Source organism: Pan troglodytes, chromosome 7, assembly GCF_028858775.2.
Source record: "Pan troglodytes isolate AG18354 chromosome 7, NHGRI_mPanTro3-v2.0_pri, whole genome shotgun sequence".
NCBI lineage: Eukaryota > Metazoa > Chordata > Mammalia > Primates > Hominidae > Pan > Pan troglodytes.
In genome coordinates, this window is record NC_072405.2 from 150798331 (window position 1) to 150817850 (window position 19520).

Here is a 19520-nt window from a genome sequence, read left to right on the forward strand (position 1 = left end):
TGAGTATATTGCTGTAGATGAATTTCTGTGTATTCTTCCGGTTTTGACTAGCATGTCCCAGGGCCAGTGGGCACAGAGGTGCTTTGTATACTAAGAAGTAGTAAAGGGTTCTAGATACATTAAGAAAAAAGTAAATCTTGATTTTTGTTTAAAAAAACAAGACTGCAGAACAAGATAGATCAGAATGTTAAGGTTAATTACCTATGTGTCGTGACTAGAGATAGCTCTTTATCTGAATTTTCACATTTTTCTGTAACATTGTTCTTAAAATTTGGAAACCTGAAATAAGGACAAAATCCTGGCCTGCCTCAGCAGTGATGTACAGCCTAGGGATTTGCTGCCATTTGGGGGCTTTCTTAAGAAAAGGAAAAGCCTGGCTGGGCACGGTGGCTCACGCCTGTCATCCCAGCACTTTGGGAGGCCGAGGGGGGGGGGGGGGGGCGCAGATCACCTGAGGTCAGGAGTTCAAGATCAGCCTGGCCAACATGACGAAACCCTGTCTCTACTAAAATACAAAAGTTAGCCGGGCATGGTGATGGTGCAGGCCCATAGTCCCAGCTACTCGGGAGGCTTAGGTGGGAGAATCGCTTGAACCCAGGAGGCAGAGGTTGCAGTGAGCTGAGATTGCACCACTGTACTCCAGCCTGGGTGACAAAGTGAGACTCCATCTCAAAAAAGAAAAAAAAAAAGGAAAAGCCCCCTTTTCCTTTCCCAGCACGTCATCTTCTCAGTATAGACAGCAGAAGTCAAAAACAGCCCAGTCAGGGTGAGGCCACCAGGGATTTGAGAGTAGCGCCAATGGTAAACCTAGCCAGGATAGAGTAGCAAAGTGGCTGTCCAGGCCACGAACCAGGACGGTGCCAGCTCAGGTTCCCACACTCAACACGGAACTCAGGACCTTGCTCGTGACGGGCTTAGCTGAATGGCTTCTTGATCCTTTCTCATGCTGCAGGAGCAGAAACAGCCAACTATCCGACACACCACGGCTGCTCCCACTAGTCCAACTCATGCCTGTGGTTCTCATCCCCCAAACCCAAATCCTCGGGTAATGCCCAGCTCTGCCAAGTACATTCTTCAAGGAACAGCCCTCTGTTTGTGGAACAGGGCTCTGGACTTCCATCCCTGAAGGCACGCTTCTGCCTCGGGAGCTGGAATCATAACCTGTGCAGAAGGAAGTGCCTAAAGAAGTAGGTGAGGAATTGAAGATTTTTGGAAGAGGCAGCTGTAAATAGGAGGACTTTTATTTAATTTTTTGCTGACATACTATGAGGCAAAACAAAATTGACACCATACAAAATAACTTTATAAAATATCATTCACATCATATTTTATCAGATTTACAGCATTCTGTGCATGTTAGGGGTTATGTAAGGAGGTGAAAAAACACTATGCCAAACTTTTAGTATTAGTTTATATACACACAGTAAGAAACAAAACAAGTAACTGTTAGGTTTTCCATGAATTTATTGCAAAAATAGTGCAAACTACTTCACCTAGTAAGCTGTAAAAACAAACTAGAAAGGACCCAGCTAAGCTTAAACACGACAATAGATGCTCAGTTTCTCAGCATTTAGCTTTCTTCACCAGTTTTATCTTGACAATCAAGACCACTCCCCATCTGTTCAGTTTCGGGTGAGTGCTGAGGAATAGAGAAATGTGAAGACGGGCTCTCTGGAGAGACCAGAGGCTCGGGCTGCCTGATTTCAGCAACACATTTAGGATCATGCTACTTCCTCAATCGCAATTTTTCTGAGGTCTGTGTTGGGGGAAAAAAAAAAAAGGTGACATGATTTTTAACCTTGAGCTTAGAAATAAGTTATCCAACCTCTTGATGACATGGAGAAATGAATTAAGAAAGCAGCATGAACAGGAAGGATTCAGAACATTATTGTCTGCTTATAAACACAGTGTCTGCCTCCTCAGGTGTATTTGGCTAAAGTATTATTCTAATATAGGGCAACCTTCGAGCCAGATATTGCAGCAATTTAAAAAAATTTTTTTTTATTTTTAAAGGATACTATATCCCTACAAGAGTAATTTTTAAATTTCTTTCAACAGTCTATTGGGGTCCAAAAAGCATATATCTAAACAAAAATAACAAAAGCAAAACAAAATGCTACATGTAAAAGCTAAAGAAAGAAAATGCAGCATATTCAGGTTCTTTTTCTTGAGGTACCTATATAAATTTAATCACCTGCCCCAAAGTCCTCTCGTTAGGTTAAAAACACAATGCGTCCTGGGGAGCCAATTGCCCGGCACGTCTTATTACTGAGAAAGTGCAAGAATGCTGATCATCTTATGCAGCATACTAAAGGATGATTTACTCTTTACAAAATAGAGCTTAAGTATCAACCTGATGGAAGTTAGAAAATTAAAAACATTTAAGTAGAATCATCTCTCTCTCTTTTTATTTTTGAGATCCTGCAGCAAAAAGCCTCCCAAATCAACTTTCAAAGTTCTGCCATTAAGGAATGTTGGTTCTCTTGTAAAATTCAGAGATCTCTTTAAAATAGTAAAACTATATACTACAGGAAAGATCCCTAATTTTTATTTCTTATCGGTATAAAATCAAATTCTTAAGACTCCAAAATATTGTTACCTCCAAAGAATTAAGTAAAAAAAGATCGCCATAGTAGGAAAAGTCTAGAATTGTAAACTGCCAAATATAAAAGCATGGTAAGTCATCAACCTATCTCATTTTCTTACCTTCCTAACTTACAGGCACACAGGGCCGCTGCTGAATGCAGGCCTCTGCCTCCACAAAGCCACGAGCTCTGGCTCGCCCCTTTCTGTCCATGGCCATTAGCACCTCCACCAGGTAGGTCAGGAGAGATGAAATCGACAACAGTCCGTTTGCTGCTTATGAAATAAACTCTTAGAAAATGTGCCAGAGGAAGAGGGGGCATGAATGGCTAGAAAAGCAATGATGAGGGTACTTGGGATTTTTTTTTCTGGCCACCCCTTCACTGGCACAGAAAATGAAGTGATAAGCTATAAATATGTGCATAGAGGAGTTTGGACTTTATTGTTTGTAAAATGTTAAATTTGCTCTTGGACTTTTTTTTTTTCTTTTCACAGGGGGGCAGTCGGGATTATAATACACTGTAGCAGTTGGCTGGGGAAAAGTCTATCAAATTCCATGACCAATTGGACTTTTCTCCCCACCTGTAATATAAATAAAATATGTACTGTTTCATACTGAATTTTTTCAATGCATTGGGGTTCAACATAAAAGGCACAAATAAATAAAAATATCATTAAATAAACGGAAATTACAATTTCAAGTTTCATGTGGAGTTGTATCTCACTGTTTGGTTACTTTTTCCAATTTAATTTGACAGACTTAGTAATAGCACCCAACTGTTTAACTGAGGTAGATCCACATTGTAAAGAAAGCTGGGTCCCCTCCATTTTATCTCTAAATTTATGATACTTTTATAAAAACAAAAATCCATTTAAATCATATGCAGAAGCGATGACAGGTGGTACTACCTGAAGAAAGCTTAGAACATGAGCAGGTTTGCAAATAAGACCTACGCCCAAATTACACTCTCCATCAGCCACACAGAAATCTCAGACTGGAGGGGGAAAAAAAAAAAGAAACGTGAAAAAAAAAAAAAAAACCCTGAAAAAGTCGCAAGACTTTTAGAACAGGTCTTTTTGACTGTCACAGAAATGCACAATGGTCCATTTTCATCAAGCTATGGCCATAGCCAAGCTAGACAAGAGAGAGAAAGAGAAAGAGAGACAGAGACAGAGACAGGGAGGGGGAGGGGGGGGGAGGGAGAGAGAGAGAGAGAGAGGTGTATCACTGAATGCTTCCCTTTAACTCCAGAAAAAAAACTTGAATTATGATACAGCATCTTGATCTGAACAGTTTACACTCACTCTGCCTAATATTTTTGCATACTCTGAAACTCACAAATTTAACACCTGATTAAGGCTTAATTTAAAGTGGCATTGCCACCTAGCATCATGCAAGCGTGGACATCTTCAAGACACACAGCATGGTATTCAACTAAAGACAATGACATGAAGCCTCAGAATTGTATTTAGCAGGTACTATAATTTTATAATTAATTTTACAATTCATGTAGCAAATGGAAAATCATACAGAGAGGCCAATGTATATAAATAAGAGTTTATACAGAAACTGCCAATTCACAAAACAGCACTGCATGGTTTCTATATTGCAAGCACAAGACATGGTCACATGGTTCCACTGTACAGGTAGAAACAAGCCCACAGACAATACATAGAGTACCACCTGAAACGAGGCCCTTGGAGCTGCTCAGCTTCTTAGAAAATAGAGAACTTTCAATGGTCATAATACATTTTGATTCAAAATGTCTTCTAAAATGTTTTCATTGTGGGAGAAAATTAAGAAGGGGCAAAAATCCATCTATGGAACGTCTGAATTCATTTTTGGTTCTTTTTCAATTATTTTATAAAAATAAAATAAAACTAGAAAAATTGATAAAACTAAGGGTTAAAACCCCTCAATATGTATTAGGTAAGTAATCTGAAGTGTACCAGAGGTAAGAAAAAGCTGGATTTAGATACTACATTCTTTTCCTGTATTTAATGAGTAATTAGCCACTTTGCTGCACAGAAACTTATATTCTCTCAAAACTTTTTAAAAAATAAAAACTTGCTTGCCTCTACAGTTATAAAACATGAATTCATACCTTTAACAACTACATTAAAATCCACTATCAAACTCAGGCCTGGAATTTCAACGCAACGCCACCCTCCATACTGTAGGATTTGAGTCGCGCGTTGTCTGTTTGGCTTTGAAGAGGAACTGGGATTGCCGCCACAGTGCTCCCTCTGCAGCCGTTGCCTCTGTGGAGGGAGAGGCCATTCCTTGCCTTTCAGGATGGTGGGTTGGGGGAGAAAGAGGGGAGGGCCAAGAGGAGCCACCAAGAAGAACTTCCTAGGTATTTAAGAAATAAGTACATGGGATTACTTCCCCACTTAAAACCAATAAAATCACCCCTTGACGGGGAAAGGTGGTTTCTCAGGCCATTGGCCAAGAAACTGCTCAATACCTGACTTGAAAAAGCTAGAGATAAAAACTGCCTGTTAGGTAAGTCAAAACTGGTGTCCTATGTGCACAGCTCAAGGTGACACCACACCAAAGTAAGCGGTTTCCCAGGAAGTCACAAAACAGAGCAACAGTAATGAAGACCATTCCAAAATAAGGGTCACAGGACTGAATAGCACCTTACAGCTGAGGACTTCACACACACACATTCTACAAAGACATGATTCCAATTCCTTTTTTAAAAAATCTACTTCCATTACAATAAATATTCTTCTCGAGTGACTATGAGAACAAGACCACCAGGCTTTGCTGATGGTCATGGTCAATGCATAAGAGATGGGTCTTGCACCAATCTCCTGCAATCCTGGCAGAGGTGGACTTGGTCAGGGTATGGGAGAAACCACACGACTGGAACCAAGTGTTTTCCGCAATGAGACCGAGTGCGTCCCCCGCGGCTCCAGACTGCATGGCATCACAGTTTACAAGTCAGGGGCTGAGGAGCGGAAAGAAAGCTTCCAAGGCTGGAGGTCCACGCCTGCCTCGTGGAATGGCACAGGCTTAGTTCCCCAGAGAAACGCAGCCCCAACATGATTCTGAAAGGACACTGAGGACCGGACTTTAAAGGCACAGAGTCTGAGACTGGGTCTTCCAGAACGTGATCAGGCTGGCACCGATGGAGACAGAGGAAGGCCTTGGCACCACCAGCTTCTTGGGACAGAGGGACCTGCCGTCTCCCACCCAAGACTGTGCACACAACTCCCAGAGTTCAAAGGAGCCCCGGACCCCTACACGAGCACCCCGATCTATGAAGTCGCTTGCACTGTGCCCTGCTGGTTGGTGCTGTGGGGTGTTCTTGGGATCAACTCACTCATTTTAAGGACCTTGGAGCTACAGAAAGAACTGAATAAGAATGGCCCCAACGTCCAGTTCCTGGAGACACTTGGGGGAAAGAGTTAATATTTGGTGTTTTAGCTTTAACTCTGAACTACTTAAATCCAAGGAGGTTTTAAATAGGAGATAACTCAGCCTCTTCCTACCCCCCAAAAGGGGGCTGGGGGCTGAGGTGAGGACTTAACCCTTTAGTCATACCACCCACGCATTTAAAAACCTAACAACACATCTAACATTTCCACACCAACCAATAAGATAGAAACGTGTTAACAAAAGCACCAGGAATCTTCAGTTCTCTCACTTCTGAGTAAATTCTCACAAACGCGAAGATGGTGGGAGGGCCCAGCGCAGCATTCCGGAGATGCGCGTGCAGGAAGCTTGCGGTGGATCTGCCTGCTGCAGCTCCCAAGACTGAGTCGAGGGGCGAGCGGCTGTGCAGTGTCCCCTCGAAACACCCTGGACCAGATTCTGACAGCCCAAGGCCAGCCCAGCGGACCCAAGCAGCCTGTACCCTGGGCCGGCAGGCAGTGGGACACCCACGGGGGCCCAAGCCTCTTGAGGTCTGTCCGCACAGAACAGCGTGGCGGCAGAATTACAAAACATTCTCAGAGAGACTGCAAAGGACACTTAGCTCTTCCGGAATGAAAGCACGCAACGCAGCATAAAAAGCATCGAAACCCCAAACAGCAGAGTGTTAAAGGCAATTGCTTCCAGGTAGTGACGCAGTAGAACCGCCGGGGCCAAACTCAATGTCTGATGAGCAGCCAACATGAGAACGGGGCCACCTCCAAACACCCAGACACCTCCAACTGTCAGATCATCGCCTGTCAACTCAGAAGTAAACTCATGGAGAAATTGGGGAGAGCGCTAACCTCAAGATCGGGGAACATATGGAACCCAAAGAAAGAAGCGAAGGAGGCCCCGGGCCCACAGCACAGTGTAGGGGAAAATGACATTTCTGACAGCAAAGTGGTTAATCACAGGGAGGGGTGTTCAGAGCCTCCCAGGACCGACTTCCTGCAAGTCAGCATCAGACGGTCCACTGCGCCACTAGTGGGAACTTCTACTTCAAAACACCAGCTGTGGGCCCTGTGTTCTTTTCAAACAAAGGGCCCTGGATTTGAACAGAATGCTTTGCTTTCAACCCTTAGTTTGTTTTGCAGTAGGGAGTGAGAGTAACCCGAGGTCCCAGAGTCAAAGGCCAATTACGTCTGCATTGTCTTTGAAACCATGCAACTATTTAAAATGTATTATTTGCACGACAGTCGGTGTTGAAGCACCTTTGTGATTTTACAGAGTGTATAAAAGAGAGGAGAGGACAGAGGAGGCCATTTTCAACCCATTTGTAGGTAAAGCAGAAAAAAAAGTGCTTTCTTATATTAAATAGGAAAGTGAAAAGCCAGGCAGGACACAGGCTGTTTCAAGATTTTGCCACACCTGCGCAGGCTCCTGCCAGTCTGAAGGACGGCATGCCGTTATGCCGTCCCGTGCAGAGAACCCTCCCATGCCATTCGTGCCGGCCGTAGAATCCTAGAATCTCAAAGCTGCGCAGAACAGAGGTGACCCTGGTCCACCTGACACAGTAGAGGAGGAGGGGCTGCCCGTGGGTCACAGTATGGCACACACATTTTCAAGCCAGAACTGAACAGATAGATAGATGTTCACAATTCAGTTTATTCAGGCAACATATTGGCTGTTTTCAGTGTGGACAGCTACACTTAAGAGCAAACATGATGAATCTATTGAGAATTCAGAGGTAGCCTTTATCTGCATTTTTTTTTTAAACTAAAAGGTATTTAGGAACCACCTTCTGTAGTGATTTGGCTAAGCCAATACATTCACTTTAGACAATAACATGGCAAAACATACTGAAAGAAGCATAAGCGAGGGCACCGTAATGGCACTGGTGTGACTCGGACACACACACACACTGGTCTGGGGCTGAAAAACTTCTTGCTGGGTGTGACACAGGGTAGCCTGACCACAGAGTGACACACGGGGGCTACAGCACACGCTGCTACTCCAGCAAAATAACGGGCACAAATGACAGCTTTGACACGACAGTAACCTCATGGCTTTAAGATGACTCTGACCACAGAGATGCAAGGAGGCCCTTGCGTCCTAGTAGCAGGCGGAGCAGATGCCTCCCGTCCGGACTGTCCCAGGCTGGGTGGAACTCAAAGACCATGCTTTGGAGAGCCACGGTAAGCGACGAGGAATCAAACAGACCACAACAGTGTTCACAAGACTGCAACGAGTCTGCTTAGGACTAAATCATCAGGCACCAAGAGACCATGTTCTCCTAGTAACCGATCTAGAACTTCCCTTCAGAAGAAAAAGAAAATGAGGCGAACTTGTCCTTCATAAATGGTCAACAGACACGAAGCTAAAGGGCGGAACAGAGTTAAGTCCACACAACTCTAACACATAATACTGAATACGAGGCAGTGTCTCCACAACAGAGCCACGTGTTGCATTCATGTCACTTCTCCTACCACAAATCTATTTACAATCATCTCAAACAAGTACAGCAGATGCGAAGTGGGACATCGTAAAAAGAAGTTGTCAAAAAATCAGTGCAATTATTTTGAGTCGAAGATTTTCCTCATAAAAAAGAGTCAGCGTGTGTGTGTGTAACAGGGGCACCCCCATGACAAAGTCACAGGTGCACTGCATCCGCACCGAGAAGCGTCACAGCAGACGAGACTGCTGGCACGGCAGCTAGAGTGCAACTCCTCGGTCACTTTGGGGAAGGGCTTCAAACATAAATGAAATACTCACGTTCTGCAAGTGAGGCGCATGAGCACTGAGGAAGTTTCTGTTTCTATTTATTGTACATTCCTTTTCTCATGAGCGTGAGAGATGGGTGAGAGAGAGGTCACAGGAAAATGTCGTATGGCTTGTCTGGGCCACTGGGATTGTCCACTGTCTGGATTATGTCGACTTCTAAAGCTCCTCCTAATGGAACTGCCTTATGTGTAGGAAAATGCCCATGAAAAATCCTTTTAACTGTCCAGCGGGTCACAGTCCCGCCGAAGGACTCATCCAGTTCCCAGAGACGCAGGGAACAAGCCACGGGCCACCCCAGCCCCAAAGGCCTCCTGGGGACACTCCGGTGTCCCGGCTGCCTGACATGTGGCCGGTCTATCTTAGCATATTGTATCAAATATATAATTTGACTGAAAAACTGCCTTGTAAAAATAAAGTTTAAACCACCCCGCAGATCAATGTAAAATCACATTGCTGCATATATAAGAAAAACAATTCATCCAGAAAAATCACATTTGTGGCTTTCAAAAATAAATCATCCAGCAAACTTGAAGGTAAACATTAGGTAATTTATAAAAGTTGGGGAAATAATTTCTATCATATCCATTAGGTACCACATGCACTGGAATATCTGTGTCGGCCAAACCAAACCAGAGCAGAAAGGAAAAAATAAATAGCAATATTTGCATTTAACAGCAATAAAAGTAACAAATAACAACAACAATAAAACCCCCCACCTACTAACCCCACTACAGGAACTGAACTGACATGATCTGTTCTAATGGGCACTCCGTCACGGGGGTAAACATTAGTGATAGCAGTTTAGGTCAGTCTCAAACAAACAGCGTGGAGGTCACTGCCTGCTTCCAACAGTTCCCTCTTGGGCAAGCTGTACAATGGTCACGCATCGTTTGTGGTTCTAGAGTGCAAACATTCATTCAAAGGAGTGTGAGACCACCACCGAAAAGCAACATCATCTGGAAAAGAAAAGGGAGACCCTGATGTGCAATCAAAAGGCTGCATGTCAAGACTGCTTGAACCAGAGAAAACCAAAACTTAAGGAAAACGATCCCTTTCGAAAAGTACAGCTACGCCCAGTTTTACAAAATTTATCCAAACCAGGAAAATCTGAGCTTAGGACACACAAAACAACAGGACGGTGGCTTTGCGTCACCGAAGGGCTCACACACGAGGGCAGCTTTCCACCGCTCCCCCGGTGTTCGTTAATTGCGTCGTCATTACAGCAAGAACTTGTCAAATGTGATAGGGTAGTGGTAAAAGGATGGGAGTACATCAATGCTTTTAAAAAGTGAACATGTAAAAACATACCAGGAAGAGTCCCAGTACAGAAATCGAATTGGGAGACCTCTTTTAAAGAGATGAGATAAAATCCCAGTTTTTCTTTTAAACAAACCCAGACTTCTACAACATAATTTTCACATTCAGTTTGCTTAAAGCAAGGCACACCTTACTTAACAGTGGGATGGGGACAAAGCCAGCGAGTGGGCACCCCTCAAATCTTGACAGGCCCCGGGGGGCAGCAGTGGACAGGGAAGGGTGGCGAGGCCCCAGGCACCCACATGATCAGACGATCAGATGCCGGGGAAGGGCCACCTCTGGCTTTCACGTGAACAGGGCTGGGACTTACCCTACTGTACTTTGAGGTTTTTACACTGTCTCAAAATTTATCCTAATAATGCAGGGATTGGTAAAAATTTGAGAAAACAATTGTTTACCTGAGAAATTGTAACTACAGCCATTTAAACTCGAATCATCAGACATGTACAAAGGTGTGCAGCTGACCCAGCTGGAGATGTTTGGTCTATTCATGTTTTTAGTATTAAAAGTTTTATAAAACAAGCATAGGGCTATAAAAAAGTACCCTTTTCGAAGTACTCTGGCCCACTAAAAATGAAAGTTTTCCTTCAAAATGATTTAAAAAAAAAATATTGTAGTCCAACTTTTCTGCCAGCCCAGTCTGTCTCAGGCATCCGCTCAGGAAGCACCTCCTCCCTGCTGGGTGCCACCAGAGCTGGGTCCTCAGACCCCAGGGAGCCCAGGGCTGCAGGCCATCGCTTAGACACAGATGCCCGGGCCAGCCCTGAAGTACCGCACGCAGGAGGTGGCAGCAGGCCCACAAATCTGCATGTTAAACAAGAACCGCCACCCCCCAGACAGCCTGACGCAGGTGGAAGAAACACACCTTTGAGACACATGGTTCCAGATGATTGTAAAAATGGCTGGAAACTCATCTAATTTCAGATTTGAAAAGTTATTAGTCACAAGATTCCCTCCTTAGCTTGAATGCATCCATTAATTTAAGCTACGAGCATGTCTGTATCCTTCTGAAAACAGGAGAAAGTGCCACTTGCCAATAAAACAAAAGGAACTGCCATTTCTTAGAGTGGGAGCTTCTGTCATTTAAAAAGATAAAAAAAAAAATACAGCCAGAAGAGACTAATGCCATTAATAAGACACTCACACACACACAGGGACACACGCGTGCACACACACACACACACACACACCACTCTGAGTACACATCTTCACAAATAATAGTCATCCCTTTGTCATTGCCGCCAATATCCAGGCGAGGTATCGGGAGACCCCCCACCTGCGGCTTGCTGCCCCTCCTGCTGCCTCCAAAGCAGCTGAGCACAAAGGTGGGGGGGGGTGCCGCTCAGCAGGAGGCAGCTCCTTTGGCACCCCACCCCACCACAGTGCCGAGGTAAGTGTCGCGCAGGGCCGGGGAGGGAACAGCAGCAGGAAGAGGGGACCTACGGAGCGCACAGCAGCACTAGGGGAGGCTCGCCTCCTTCCTGACGCCTCTACACGGAACATGGATTTGAGTCCTACTAAAACTGTGTACAGAGACAAAAAGCCCACTCAGCACAGAGTTGTCTGTTGTTAGCCTTCAAAATCGTCCGTGGTGTCACTCTTAGTGCAACAGTTTCTAGATTGGCAAACCCAAGTCTGGGGCCCCAAATGCAAACCCCAGAAGAACGGCCCATGCCCTCTGCTGGCCCTGCTATCCTTGGGCCTCCCAGGGCCAGGCAAGCTCCTTCGCTGTGACCGACGGCCTCACGCCCAGCAGAGCCACCACCGACAGCTTTCTACGAATCTCAGTGCATAGATCTATGGAAGTCATCTGACAAAAGCGCACACGGAGAGGAGTGAGTCCCCACACATCAATGTTTCCCAGCAATGCAAGAATAAATAATTTCCACTTGTGCTTCATCAGCTGAGTGAGTGACACACGGGGATGAGGCGGCAGGGAGGGTGGCGAGCGGCGCGGAGGGCACATCCGTCCCTCCCATGGGTACACGCTGCACAGTCTCCACGGGGGGAAGCGGGTTGCTGTCACATTAAGTCAATTGCATATTCCTGTCCTTAAGCACTAAGAACTGAGAGGCGGTCCCATCTCCAGGCTCCAAAACACTCTTGATATGCCAAACAGATCACAGAAGCACCCCATAGTCAATAAAATGAAAAAACAGCATCTATCTATCACATTAATACTGCAAACCAGATATATATATTTTTCTCTTACATTAAAGACATAACAGTGAAAAAGGATTGTACTGTATTTATCACCACAGACCCGTATTCTTTAAAAACTTTGGAAAATAAATGTCACAGTCCTATAGGACAAATCTGATGATTAGACTGTCAGTATATTGTCTTTTTTCTTTTTTTAAATACATTTTTTATTAAAATGGCACTTGTCTGCCAACCTCTCTGGACCTGGAAATGCTGTAAACACACGGGGCCCACCTTCTGCCACTGCTCCTTAGTTCAGGCCGGGTGAAGGGCGGTGCTGGCAGAACACGGCACCTGCGGACGCCTCTGCATGGCCACCGGCCCTCAGTCGAGGAACTTGGGTGAGCCACGCCAGGGGCACACGAGCATCGCCTGGAAATCAACTTTAGTGACAACATCAGAATGTTCAAGGCTTTAAAACCACACTTGTGTTTTGTGTTGCTTTCACTCTCAGAAGATTCACAGCTAGTTTGAGCCCATCAATTTCATAGAGAATCATGTATTAAAAACAAGTAAATTGAATGACCAAATAAATTAAAAATGTTTTAAAGCCCTGAGTTCATAGACTGGTTTTAGGAGATTTTTAGGACACACGGGACTCTGTTTTAATAAGCAGCTTATAGATTTTAGCAAACCATATTTCCTATGACATTGGGTTCTCATACAGGTCTGCAGTTCAAAATCCAAGTTTGAAATCTGGGACGGAAGGCATTCTGGAAAACGGAGAATCTAATAAAATCAATGACGTCTCATGTTCGATGCTGGCTGTCACGGAAGGGCTGGCCATCTGTTGGTCTGAGTGTAGCTGGTCTCGTGAATCCCACTCGGTACACAATCGCTAAACACTAAAACATGTCAAGCAAAGTACATGGTGCGCAGAGTGTCTTGGTGAACCTGGACCGCCTTGGCCAGTGCTTGGTGGTCTCGCCCGTTACTCTGCCCAGAGGTATGGCTTCCTTCAGCACTGCAGGGATGAGAGAGAGAGAGAATGAGAATGTGCAGCCTTAATGCACGATGAGGCGGTGCGTCGATCACTAAGTCGGGATGGCATGGCAGGAACCTGGGAGAGGGAAGAGTCCCACGCTGACGGCCGTGCCATTAACAGGCCTTCTGGGGTGCCGGCTCCAGCCGCTGGGGCCCTGCCCCTTCCCCTTCCAGAAAAGCAGCTGCCAATACCCGTGGCAAAAACCACCCCTGCTGTGACCTCCAGCCAGGCATGCCACTCACCTGTCATGTTCCTTATCCACCAGGTGGTACCTGGCCCGGAAGGCCACCAGGTGAGCGTAGTATGCTGGCGCTGGGATGGACACGGAGCGTGTGCAGCGCACGTAGGTGTGACACAGCTGGTAGGTTAGGATCTGCAGCTCATCAGAGGAGAAACGATTGTCGTCCCAGAGGACGTGATAGTGCGAAGGCCTGCTTGTCCCCTAAAAGCAGATCAGAAGATTAGACAGTTGGACTCGCATAAAATCTTTAAAAGGATACTGTGGAGAAGATTTATATTTGTATTATTAAAAATGCATCATAGTCTGGACGCGGAGGCTCACGCCTGTAATCCCAGCACTTTGGGAGGCCAAGGCGGGCAGATCACGCGGTCAGGAGTTCGAGTCCAGCCTGGCCAACATAGTGAAACCCCGTCTCTACTAAAAATACAAAAAAATTAGCTAGACAATTGTGGCATGCGCCTGTAGTCCCAGCTACTTGGGAGACTGAGGCAGGAGAATCGCTTGAACCCGGGAGGTAGAGGTTGCGGTGAGCCGAGATCACGCCACTGCACTCCAGCCTGGGCAACAGAGAGAGACTCCTCTGTCTCAAAAAAAAAAAAGAAAAAAAAAAAAGCATCATAACTACATATAGTAAATGGCCCCATATTTGTAAAACTGTATACATTTATTTACACACAGAAAAACCATAGCAAAGATATAAAGCAGGCTGGGCCCGGTGGCTCACGCCTGTAATCCCAGCACTTTGGGAGGCCAAGGTGGGCAGATCACGAGGTCAGAAGATCAAGACCATCCTGGCTAACAGGATGAAACCCCGTCTCTACTAAAAATACAAAAAATTAGCCAGGCATGGTGGCGGGCATCTGTAGTCCCAGCTGCTCGGGAGGCTGAGGCCAAAGAATGGCATGAACCTGGGAGGCAGAGCTTGCAGTGAGCCGAGATTGTGCCACTGCACTCCAGCCTAGGGGACAGAGTGAGACTCCGTCTCCAAAAAAAAAAAAAAAAAAAGATATAAAGCAATATTGAAAGTGGACGTAACAAGGACAGTGCCATTTATGTATCTTACATTTTATATAATTGATTTATAATGGCAAGAAAAAGACCTCTAATAAAAGTTACACATTAGGCCAGGTGCAGTGGATCATGCCTGTAATCCCAGCATTTTGGGAGGCCGAGGCGGGCAGAACACCTGAGGTCAGGAGTTCGAGACCAGCCTGGCCAACATGGCAAAACCCCATCTCTACTAAAAATACAAAAATTAGCCATGTGTGGTTGCGTGCGCCTGTAATCCCAGCTACCCAGGAGGCTGAGGCATGAGAATCGCTGGAACCCGGGAGGCAGAGGCTGCAGTGAGCAGAGTACACGCCACTGCACTCCAGCCTGGGCGACAGAGTGAGACTCCGTCTAAAAAAAAAAAAAACAAAAAATTACACATTAGCAGTAACATTGTAGAAGTGAGAGTGTGAACGTGAGTACCATTTTACACACCTCCTGCGGTTGGAGAGCCTTTGAAATGAAAGCAGCACCAGCTGCTGACTGCAGGCCTCTCTGCCACCTCTGCCTGCCTGCCCGCCTCACCGCCTGCTCCACCTGCCAGCCTCCCAGGCCCTTCCGACAACAACCTGTCCAGCACAGTCCCTGCCACCTGCTCTGTGTCTAGCCCTGTGCCGAGGCCCCTGGTGCTGGTGGGCAGCGGAACGTTCGTCCCTGATGCTCCACCGCACACGCTCCGGCACCCCTTTCCTGGCGTGTGACTGGTGGCTGTCACAGGGGCCCAGGGGAGTGAGGGCATCTGTCTCCATGGGCCTGCTAAGGACACAGCAGCAGTGGCAGCCTTGGGCCATAAACAGCTCACCAGAGAAGCGTCCCCCGTTAGAAAGATTTTGGGTAGAAAGTTCAGGGAGAAGAGTTTGCCCAGGAAACATGCCCAGGAGGCCCTGGTGGGTGAGGCTCCCCCACCAGGAGGGAAGACTGAACAGAGGGCACACGCAGGCAGGGCACGGCCCCAGGCCCATCTCACCAGCCCTGGCAAAGCAAGCCAACACTGGGACAGGCACTTTGCACCAGGAAGTGCCACAAACCCTGCACGCACTCCATCGCCTGCTTCTCAACAACCCTTCGAACAGCAAAACCCACTCTCAGCTCCTGGGCTGCAGGCTGGACCCGGCCCACAGGCCACGGTTCCCTAGCCCCCATTCCTTCTCTGTCAGGCATGTGAACAACGTGACATTTTAAAATATTTCCAATGGAATATTAAAGGTATGTACAAAGTTCACAGCAAATCCTCAAACTCTAGGGTTCAAATCCTTTAGGAAGGGATATTCAAGTCCTTACTTATACTTTGAAAAACCAAAAGCCCCTCTGATCAAGCTCTCTGCAGGCAGGGACAGCACGTAACTAAAGTTCCTCCTGTCCCCCGGGCGAGGCTCTGCAGAGCTGGGGAGGGGCAGCTCCTACCACGGACGTGGTGCTCCTGCTCCTGTCAGTGCTCCCAAGAATCACCTTGGGCCAGATGGGGGTCCCCTCATGAAGGAACCCAGGAGAGCCTCAAGGTGGTAACCAACACCATGGCTACCTTCTCTGAGCACCCAGTCCTTGGCTGGAGCCTGGCCCTGGCCAGTGATTGCGCGAGGGGACGGCAAGGCTGACTGCGCCAAGTGCTCGTGAATCGACGCCAAGTCTGCCCCATGTGGCCCCTGCAGCAGCTGCCCAGTGGCCTTCCAGCTTCCACCCCATGGCAGCCCCAGCGCCTCAATCCTGCTCAGACCTCACCAAGCTCCAGCCACACCACACCACTGGCTCCCCAAGGCCCTTGGTGCTCCCTGCTCCTCAGCCCTACCAAATGGGACTTCCTTTTTCTGGGAGGCCCATGCTGACCCGCCCCCCCAGGCCCCTCTCCCCACCCCAGCGCCTGGCACAGCCTGGGCTCCCCGGTTCCCTGGTACTGCCTGTGTGGGCCCCTCACACCACATCCCACGTGCCAGCCAGAGTGCAAGTGTTTGCTGAATGTGGGGATGACACGGCAGACGGCCAAGACTCTGTCCAAAGGGGACTCCCGGCCTTACCTGGATGCCAGCGTGACTACACAGGTAGAAGTCGAACTCGGTGGGGTGGGTGATTTTCGTGTCCACAGTCGTGCCTGCTGGAATGTTTCCACTTTTCCCAACCTTCGGCAACACAGGCATCTCGTTAGACACGGCCAGGGACCGGCAGAGCCAAGCAGGCGGGCCAGGCAGCTGCGCCGCCCGCTGGCCAGGGTGCCCTATTTTGAAGTTTTTAAATTGGCTAATACAGGTCCTCGGTAGGATAGTGTTACATAAAATTTAACAACTGCTGACCACCAGGTTAAATGAATTAATGTTCCATGTGGGCTGGGGTTATTTTCCGCCAACTCTCATGAAGGCCCATGAGTTAAATGCAGTCTTTTCACCGCAGAACATGCCTCTGATGCCTTAAGAGTCCCTCACTACTGTTGGTGCTATTTTGATTTGAGGTCAAGATGGAAACTGTCACCACCGTACCCATCTAAAGCTAAACCAGGTGACTGGCTGCGGACGGGCCATCATCCAAGCACAAGCACACCAGCGCTCCAGGCAGAGGCGCTGGGAGGCTCTGAACACTGTCAGGAGTGCCTGTGCTTTGCCGGTGGCTTGCTCCCAGCACCTGAGAGAGCAGGGCGGCTCCATCAGAGACTGTCCCAGAGGCCAGGGGAGGTACATATAACCATTCAATGGTTTGATTACAAGGTCATAAGCATGGGCCAAAAAGTCAGCCAAGATCAGGCATGGCCACCCCAGCAGCAAATCCCCACCCCACAAGCCCTGCTCCAGCATTTAGCAAGGTCCCTGATTAATGTTTTCTAGTTGTACACATTTTAAATATACATACAAAAAAGAATCTCCAGTGTGTTCCCTTCTTTGCAATTTTTTTTTTTTTTTGAGATGGAGTCTTGCTTTGTCACCCAGGCTGGAGCACAATGGCGCAGTCTCGGCTCACTGCAACCTCTGCCTCCCAGGTTCAAGCGATTCTCCTGCCTCGGCCTCCCGAGTGGCTGGGACTACAGGCATGTGCCACCACGGCCGGCTAATTTTTGTATTTTTAGTAGAGACGGGGTTTCGCTATGTTGGTCAGGCTGGTCTTGAACTCCTGACCTCATGATCTGCCTGCCTCGGCCTCCCAAAGTGCTGGGATTACAGGCATGAGCCAGCGCATCTGGCCCTAATATCTCTTTTCAAAGTAGGTTTGGATTTTGTTCATCTGCTTTATTTCTTCTTCAGTTTCTACCTCATTATTTTCCATTCTAGGATGGAGAAGTGGCGTGTAGGTGTCACCAGGAGCAAGCTGACTTCAGAGCCCTCCTGCCTCCTGGCAACAGAGATCTGGGGGCTGCAGCGGGGAGGAAGGGGGACAGGGGAAGACACCCAAGGCCATGAGTGCCTCAGCCTTCCCTTGACTCCTGGGGACTGAGGTCTCTTATTCCCATCCTTCCTATGTCTTTAGGCTTCTTTTATGGCCCTCTTTCTTGTTGTACAACAAATTCATCTGAATCTACAGACGGCACTGTTTCAGCTGCATTGCATAAGGCTTGACAGGACATTCTCGATTGTGTTAGCTTCTGAGTACTTTGTGATTTCTATTCTTGTTACATGTTTAATGCATGAGCTACTCAGCAGTGAATTGAAAGTTGAAAACATTCTTCCACTTCGTTTCTACTGTTGATTTAAAATTTAATTGTATAATGATTTAAAAAATATGGCTTGAGACTGAAGTTTGGAAAGCTCCCGAGACTTCCTTTGTCCTGGTAGAACTTTTATAACCCTTCCGTGTGAACTCAGCTATTTGTAGGGAAGATTCTATCTAGCTATTAGACCTGGCTTGGCTTGTTCATTTCACTCTTCCAATTTTCAGGGTTTCTTTTCTTTTTTTTTTTTTTAAGACAGGACGGAGTGCAGTGGTACAATCACAGCTCATTGCAGCCTCAGCCTCCTGAGCTCAAGTAAGTCTCCTGCCTCAGCCTCCTAAGTAGCTGGGACCATAGGCGTATGCCACCATACACAGCTAATTTTTAAATTTCTTTTAGAGATGGGGTTTCACTTTGTTGCTCAGGCTGGTCTTGAACTCTTGGACTAATACGATCCACCTACCTTGGCCTCCCAAAGTGGTGGGATTACAGGCGTGAGTCACCACGCCTGGCCCCAATTTTTTTTCCTTAGTTTTTCATTTTTGTCTGGAAACAGTATAATAAGAGCTGTGTAAAAATATCCACCTTTGATGGCGTGTTCATCAATTTCTCCTTAAAATGCTGTTAGTTTTTGCTTTACTTTTTTTTTCTTTACATAATTTGGTGTTAGGTACATTCAAGCTCATTAGTTGCTGTATCTTTTTGGTGAATCATTCCACTTATTTATTTATTTTTGGGTATTTTTTTTTCTTTTTTGAGACAGTCTCACTCTGCCCCCCAGGCTGGAGTGCAGTAGCACAATGTCGGCTCACTGCAACCTCTGCCTCCCAGGTTTAAGCAATTCTCTTGCCTCAGCCTCCCGAGTACCTGGGACTACAGGCGCCCGCCACCACGCCTGGGTAATTTTATGTATTTTTAGTAGAGACGGGGTTTCGCCATGTTGGCCAGGCTGGTCTCAGTCTCCTGACCTCAGGTGACCCACCTGCCTCGGCCTCCCAAAGTGCCAGGATTACAGGCGTGAGCCACCGTGCCTGGCCTGGTGAATGATTCCTTTTACTGTGATAAAATATCCTTTTTCCTCACTGTGATGCTTAACTTCTGTTTCGCCTTCCATTTGCACAGTAAACCTTCCCTGTGTCCTTGCACAGGCGTGCCTGTAGGGAGTCTAACACTCTGAAGTATTCTTTCCTGGGTGCCAAGTAGATGATAACCCTCTGCCTTCCGGTCCTCCCTTGACCAGGTCAAGGTCTCCTGGTTCAGTCCAAGGCCTCCTTTCTGGGCAGGTCTCTTTCCTTAGGCAGCTACCTTGATGTTATACAGGTAGGACAATGCGGACAGGTGTGAGTTTCTTTTTACTTATCCTACTAGG

General features: G+C 46.9%; 1 protein-coding gene across 5 annotated transcripts in view; it reads right to left on the reverse strand.

The window, feature by feature from the left end:
- Positions 1 to 1223: 1223 nt before the first annotated feature.
- Positions 1224 to 19520, reverse strand: part of AGO2 (argonaute RISC catalytic component 2) — a 115601-nt gene continuing 97304 nt past the window's right edge. For 2 of the 5 annotated variants that reach the window (XM_016959913.4, XM_063816612.1), the window contains exons 17-19: positions 16536 to 16637; positions 13475 to 13674; positions 12224 to 13211 (exon numbers count right to left, since the gene is read on the reverse strand). In XM_016959913.4, the coding sequence (XP_016815402.1) occupies positions 13103 to 13211; positions 13475 to 13674; positions 16536 to 16637 (411 nt within the window). In that variant the 3' untranslated portion in view covers positions 12224 to 13102. Of the gene's footprint in view, positions 13212 to 13474; positions 13675 to 16535; positions 16638 to 19520 lie in introns of all 5 variants that reach the window. The other 3 variants (XM_024345294.3, XM_024345295.3, XM_063816613.1) reach the window with 3 other exon arrangements.